The sequence below is a fragment of the Coregonus clupeaformis genome, unplaced genomic scaffold, assembly GCF_020615455.1.
Source record: "Coregonus clupeaformis isolate EN_2021a unplaced genomic scaffold, ASM2061545v1 scaf0083, whole genome shotgun sequence".
Classification (NCBI taxonomy): Eukaryota; Metazoa; Chordata; class Actinopteri; order Salmoniformes; family Salmonidae; genus Coregonus; species Coregonus clupeaformis.
Window position 1 is genome coordinate 619,534 of NW_025533538.1, and position 7,838 is coordinate 627,371.

The following is a 7,838-nucleotide window of genomic DNA, read 5'->3' on the forward strand; positions in this document are numbered from 1 at the left end:
ATAAGAAATATGGTGGAAACTAGCCCATGCCTCCACCAATCCAATGCTCTTAGATTTGTGGGTTTTAGTGAACAATTGAACATTTCAGGTAAAAGGGCATATTCCAGGGATGCACCCAAATCAATCAGAGGTTCAGACTGAATTAATAAAATATTTGGTTTAGTGTTAATCTATGTAGAATACTTATTGCCGCCAACAGGACAAATCTAGCCCGTCCCCCGCCACCCTCCAGGAGTCCCCAGGTCGAGCCGCCTCCCGGTACTTTACTGCTGGGTCTGGTCGACTGCAGGAAAACACCGGGGCAGAGTGGAACTGAGAGAGGAGAAGAGGAACATGGAGATTTGATTTCATTAAGTAAGAAGCATGGTGTGTGGATTAGACTACAGTCTGCTTCTGTAACAATTAATTGACTAATTATATATTGATGAAAATCTCTGGTCGTTCCACCCAATTTTGAGAAGTGTAACTTGGTCAAAGAAAGCGTTTGATTTCAACTAATTTTAACATTCTGTCATAAAGAGCACCTGTTCAACTTCATTAAAAACATGTTTTCCCATCTCAAGGGGTTCAATAACAAACAAATACTATAGTGCCAAATAAAGTAACCGGGTTGACGTAACAGGGGACTACTGAAAACAAGAACACCACTACTTTACCTTGGTAAAATAGTCATTTAAATCAGCCACAAATTCGCTTATTACAGGGGCAATGGAAGCTAGTTTTTTGCAACGGAGTGGCAATTGAATGCAATCTTCACAAAAAAAGTTATTGTTAAAACATTTCTAGCATGTCTATGAATGGGTAAAAGGGTTGAGATGCTCAGTTTTCCACCACAAAACACCAGAGAATTTACAAAAAGAGCTCACCTGCTTTTACTCTATAATTTGACTATTAGATGTTTAATGTTTCTTTTGCAAAAAAAAAAAAAAGGAACAGTTTCACCATATTAAAACAAGTGTTCAGTTCATGTAACAGGGTAGACCTCAAAATTAGGGACAGTGAATGAATCACTAATAACATGAAATAAATAATGTTCAGAAATGACTGTCAAAGTAACCAAATAACTAGGGCTTTACATGCACGCTAAAAATGTCCTATTAAACTGATTATGGCAGTAGGCCGAGTATGGCATTAGTCATGTAAACGCCTTACTCTGCTTATCTTAATTGGCGTGAGGTCATAACCGAAGTAAGCATACGCCTTTAAAAACACCTGGTTTTCTGAGCAATGTTTCGAATTATTAGGAGATGTAAACACTTTAATCAGAGTTATAGTGGTGTATTTAACCTGTACATGTGCTAGCACAAGCGGCGCAAGCTAACTTATTTTGATCGAGTGCAGTGAGTTCAGAAAAACTGAAAGTATGCAGCTTAGAAATAGTTTTCAAATACAAACTTTATTTGTCCAAACTCAGAATCAAATATGCTTTTAAAAAATAACATGGCCTCTGTGGTAGAACGTTTATTTTGATTGGCAATATTCTGCATTAATCAAAGTCCCATCAGGTAGCCTGATTTCAGATGTGTCCATGTAAACAGGATTATTAGGTAAATAGTTCTTCTTTCAAAGCATGTCAACGTTTAAATCAAACTCTTATACTAATTGACTATTCATAATAATCATATTATTCTGCGCTTGTAACCGTACTCAATGATGGTAAAACTTGGAGAAATGATTGTATTAGGTGGGTTAAAATCTTTCTAGAAGTTAAACACGGTTGACAGAGGGACCTGTCAATAAGCTGTATTGTGTCACTTTAGCACGTCTTTATTCATATTAAAAATCAGATTTATCGTATTCTCCATGTGTTCTGTATTAAAGGGCACTTTATTTAATAAAACAGATTTAATATTGAATATTGGTGCACAATTATTACTGGGAAAATAACATAGGGACGCAAAAGGCATTCATTTCATGGTAAGACATCTGTTTATGGACCTATATTTGCAAAACTTAATTATTCAATGTCTTTGTTTCAAAGGGGACAGCCCTAATCGTTGCTCTCTCAGTGGGAGGGGCTTTTCATCTGGGAAACCTCAACAACATCATGATGCTGACAAGAAAGAGAAGAGTCTCTCCAGATCAGAACACCTCAAGAAACACCAGCAGAGACGTATAGGGAAGAAACCTCACCACTGCTGTTCTGACTGTGGGAAGAGTTTTGCTAATCATAAGGAATTTATCATTCACAAGCAGATTCACAATGGAGAGAAACCTTACCACTGCTCTCGGTGTGGGAAGAGTTTAGCTGCATCTAAAACCTTAAAATATCATCAGAGAATTCATACAGGAGAGAGGCCATACACCTGCTTTGATTGTGGGAAATACTTCAATCAATCAGGAGCCCATACTACACACAAACATATACACACAGGAGACAAACCTTATAGCTGTGATCAGTGTGGGAAGAGCTTCAATCATTCAGCAGCCCTGATTACACACCAACGCATACACACAGGAGAGAAGCCTTATAGCTGTGATCAGTGTGGGAACACCTTTGCGCTATCCGTAAACCTGACTACACACCAGCGAATACACACAGGAGAGAAGCCTTATAGCTGTGATCAGTGTGGGAAGTGCTTCAATCAATCAGGAGACCTGACTAGACACCAACGCATACACACAGGAGAGAAGCCTTATTGCTGTGATCAGTGTGGGAAGAGCTTCAATCAATCAGCACACCTAACTACACACCAACGCATACACACAGGAGAGAAGCCTTATAGCTGTGATCAGTGTGGGAAGAGCTTCAGTCGATCAGGAGACCTGACTACACACCAACACATACACACAGGAGAGAAGCCTTATAGCTGTGATCAGTGTGGGAAGAGCTTCAGTCGATCAGGACACCTGACTACACACCAACGCATACACACAGGAGAGAAGCCTTATAGCTGTGATCAGTGTGGGAAGAGTTTTGCTCAAGATTTCGCCCTGACTACACACCAGCGAATACACAGAGGGGAGAAGCCTTATAGCTGTGATCAGTGTGGGAAGAATTTCAGGACGTCAGGACACCTGACTACACACCAACGCATACACACAGGAGAGAAGCCTTATAGCTGTGATCAGTGTGGGAAGCTTTTCAGGAAGTCAGGATCCCTGATTACACACCAACGCATACACACAGGAGAGAAGCCTTATAGCTGTGATGAGTGTGGGAAGAGCTTCAATCATTCAGGATCCCTAATTACACACCAAGGCATACACACAGGAGAGAAGCCTTATAGCTGTGATCAGTGTGGGAAGCGCTTCAATCATTCAGGATCTGTGATTACACACCAGCGGATACACACAGGAGAGAAGCCTTATAGCTGTTATCAGTGTGGGAAGAGCTTCAATCATTCAGGATCCCTGACTAAACACCAACGCATACACACAGGAGAGAAGCCTTATAGCTGTGATCAGTGTGGGAAGAGCTTCAGTCGATCAGGAGACCTGACTACACACCAGCGCATACACACAGGAGAGAAGCCTTATAGCTGTGATCAGTGTGGGAAGAGCTTCAATCAATCAGGACACCTGACTATACACCAACGCATACACACAGGAGAGAAGCCTTATAGCTGTGATCAGTGTGGAAAGGGCTTCAATCATTCAGGACACCTGACTATACATCAACGCATACATACAGGAGAGAAGCTTTATAGCTGTGATCAGTGTGGGAAGAGCTTCAATCAATCAGTTGACCTGACTAGACACCAGCGCATACACACAGGAGAGAAGCCTTATAGCTGTGATCAGTGTGGGAAGAGCTTCAATCAATCAGGACACCTGACTATACACCAACACACACACACAGGAGAGAAGCCTTATAGCTGTGATCAGTGTGGGAAGAGTTTTGCTCTAGATTTCACCCTGACTACACACCAACGAATACACACTGGAGAGAAACCTTACTCCTGTCTATGTGGAAAGAGTTTTGCTCATTCAGGGTCACTGAAAAAACACCAGAAAGCACAAACATGTTGTCTTTTATTTCCCTCCTCTCCATCACCGGTTCCAGATCCCTAAATAAAGTTTCAATAGAAAATATCTTGGAAAGAGTCATCTAACTCCTATTCTCTAAGGGTTTACTAAGTCTGATTAACATGTAGCATAATATGCAACTCTGGATGCTGTGTGTGTGATGGGGTGGGGGTGTTCAGGGCTCTATCTTATTTCATTAACTCCTATTATCCATGAAATAATGTTATAATGTTTTTACAATACTAGGTGTGTATTCATGTATTCAATAGATCAATAAATTAAATCCATTATCTGCTCAACAACGTCTGCTTATCACATTATTAAAATATTTAATAAACAATCTATTTTATGAGGAGCATAGGCCTCTTGTATAATTTGTTTTGTCCTAAAAGATGTTCACATATTTATTGTAAATCCTGTTGTGGAGACATTACAAGATTGTTATCATACTGTTTATGCATCGAATGGTTGTTTTATGCAATAGAATAGGGTTCTTGGAACTATTTCATCTGTGTGTGAACTCAGTTGAGCCTCTGAAGCTTGGGCTGGCAACTGATTAAATGATGACTAGGTGATAAAACCAACATCCACATTCCATTCTATTATTAGTGGTGTATGACAGGGAGATGTCTCCAGTCTGGCTGAGCCTGCATTTAATAGACTGAATTGGTGTCTGTGTGTGTAAGGTACCAGGGACGAGATCTGTTATGAATAGCTGATAAGAAGAACCTCGTCTTGGAGGCCAAACTCTGGGTTTCGTACAATAGCAGACAGTATCTGCTGTGAAGACTTCTCGTTGTATGGAAACAAGGGTTTGGCCTCCAAGACGAGGTTCTTCTTATCAGCTATTCATAACAGATCTTGTCCCTGGTACCTTACACACACAGACACCAATTCAGTCTATGAAATGCAGGCTCAGTCAGACTGGAGACATCTCCCTGTCATACACCACTAATAATAGAATGGAATGTGGATGTTGGTTTTATCACCTAGTCATCATTTAATCAGTTGCCAGCCCAAGCTTCAGAGGCTCAACTGAGTTCACACACAGATGAAAGAGTTCCAAGAACCCTATTCTATTGCATAAAACAACCATTCGATGCATAAACAGTATTAAACATAATCTTGTAATTGTTCTATCACATATCTTTCAGCTTTCCTTATTGTATATTAAGTGTGCTCCAAAAAGTTGTTCACACATTTTTATTGTGAAGCGAATGATGTGTTGGTTGTTAGGAAGAGTCATCATGGGGGCAGGAAGCCAGCTCTGCCCATCAGTACTTATAGGTCATGTCAACCACAGACCTCACACTCTTCTGTTTTCTCACGACTACTAAGGTCTCCTACCAAACTTCTCTCTCTTCACTCTGGAAATACACTTGATAATATCTTATACCTTACCATTCTACTTTTTATTGGGGATTTGTTAGAAGGAACGAATGCTTGCATGTAAATGTAATTCTAAAACATACATCTGGAATGTGGTTTCATGTTTTCTTTGTTTTAAATTTGCTGATTGCATATTCATTTTGTGAAATATATATTTTCTAAATATTTAGTTGTATTATGTAGAAGAACCCATGATATGTTGTTGCCCTGTGTCCCAACACTCAATGTTATAGTCATGGTCCTGAGAATAAAACAGGTTTAAAACAATCAACAGAGAAACACGTGTCTTACAGTGCTACACATCTGTTATAATAAGTGATTTTTCCTGCTTAATTTAAGTATCAGGTGTCGTTTTTCAACAGTTATAAATTGTATTTGTTGTCTATCTTTATGTTTCTAAGGCTGCAGGGAGGGAGATGCAACAACAGCCGTGAGAACATCTGTACTCGGATAGAACTCTATTCCAAGTTGCTGTCAGGTAAAAGTCGTCAATAGCAGACAACAGGATTCTTAGTGAAAGGGGTGTTGTTGAACGTTTTCATGACTTTACTCGACCTTTATAGATCAAGTAAAATCTTATCCAGGAACTTTCTTAAGTAAGATTAGCCTACATGACATGTGAGATGTTATGTTGTCATGATGTAACTGAGTTTTTATATTTAAATAGATGTTTGATTGCTCTGGTCTAGGGGTGCATCAGTTGCAGCCTTGAGACTGGAATTCTCTCCCGGCAACCCCCTAATCCTTATCTGAACACTGTGACAACATAGTAACTGTACTGTAGCCTACACATTTATTGTCTGAGGAAGAAACGCTGAAGAAACAATAGCTTCCACGATGGATCCGCTATGTCTGGTTTCCTTTTAACAGTTTAAGTATGATGTGCTGTATAAAATGTCTAGGCGTAGTTATTATTATATTTGATCCTCCTTCGGTTTAAATGGCTGGACAAAACTTGTTAATATTTGTTTTCCTTTAGCAAAGTAGCCTACTACCATATAATGCGTAGGAATCTATGCTTGTTACTTAATTATCTCTCCTTCCTCCTAAAGTATGCACTTGTTTGTGTGAAACATAACTGTTAAATTAGATCTGTCAATGTACAAACCCTATGTTACATTTACATTTACATTTTAGTCATTTAGCAGACGCTCTTATCCAGAGCGACTTACAGGAGCAATTAGGGTTACGACGATGAACTAACATTTACACATTCAATTCCTACTTTACGTCTCCCTTTACTCGGGTTACAGATCTTTTTTATACGTACAAACTTTTGTCAGGATTGTGGCATCTGCAAAGGACATGAACCGAACGTAGTTAGTCAAAGTTAGTTAGTCAATCAAGCAACTCTAGCCCAGACACTAGTTGCTTTGCAGATTCCGGTTTTATTTCCAAAATAAAAGTCTAGAGCTTGTTTTAGAACAGCATTTGATAACGACGTTATACCAGTAGATGGCGTAGTATAGAGGCTTGGGCCTTCAGGAAAGAGCCTTGTCTAGAATAACCGCCTGAGCTGCAAAATAGAAAGTAAATATGATTTAGGCTAGGCCTATTCCACTATCTAAATATGCCATGCTGTTGTGTGTTATTGAATGGCAATAAAATTGCATATTTTATTTTTATAGCCGTGTGGGGCTACTGTGGGGATCATGTAACCTAATGAATCACACTTTTTCCAGTATTTGGGAGCAGGGACTGTAGGCCTTATATTAGGCATTTTGACTGTTGTATTGGATAATTCCACTCTGTATGTAGGCTTGTTAGAACCATTTGCGTTGCACAACCCCATCACGCAGAGGCTATATCAATATCAATAAATGAGACAAAACTAAACATTGATTAAGTCTTGGCTATAACCTGTCCTGAGTTTAATAGCCAAGGGGTCCCAAATGGTCAAGACGATCTATAACCTATTCTTATTGCCAGATCTGTTTTCCCCATCAGCCCCTGCATGTGCTTCTTCAACTATTTTGTTTAAAATGTATTTAGAGACTATATTTAGAGGCCTGTGAGCTAGGGTCTCTTTTTAAAGGGGAGGCCTATAATAAAAACTGTTATAAAACACAAATAGAGTTCTAAAATTATCCTGCAAGACACAAGTACCCAAAATGATGGCAAATTTGGATAGGCCTAAATTAAATATTGCATTATTAAAATGATAGGCTAAAGAACTTTGGAGAATTTAGATAATTTTGAATACACAAATGGATTTCAATAAACAAATGGATAAGACTGTTCTATTCTCTTTGATTTAGTTCCTATTGCAACTCAGACAAATGACAGAATGGATGACATACTGACTGACTGAAATGAATGAAGGATTAATTAAATGTTCAAATATGTTGCAATGATGAGTTGCACACATCATGCATGCTCTGCACTTTTTTTGGCTAGTAGGCAAGTTGGCCTATATTAGGATATAATGAGCAGTGTCGCAATGGAGGGAACAGCCTATACGGAGACTACCTAAGACCACT

At 39.1% G+C, this 7,838-nt stretch overlaps 1 protein-coding gene across 1 annotated transcript; it reads left to right on the plus strand.

The window, feature by feature from the left end:
• Positions 1-248: 248 nt before the first annotated feature.
• On the plus strand, positions 249-4,809 carry LOC123483346 (zinc finger protein 271-like; the record flags this gene model as incomplete). The annotated part of the gene is made up of 2 exons (XM_045213162.1): positions 249-366; positions 1,982-4,809. Coding segments are annotated over 2 exons (2,151 nt in total), but the record flags the coding sequence as incomplete, so codon positions are not given.
• Between the last annotated feature and the right edge of the window lie 3,029 nt (positions 4,810-7,838).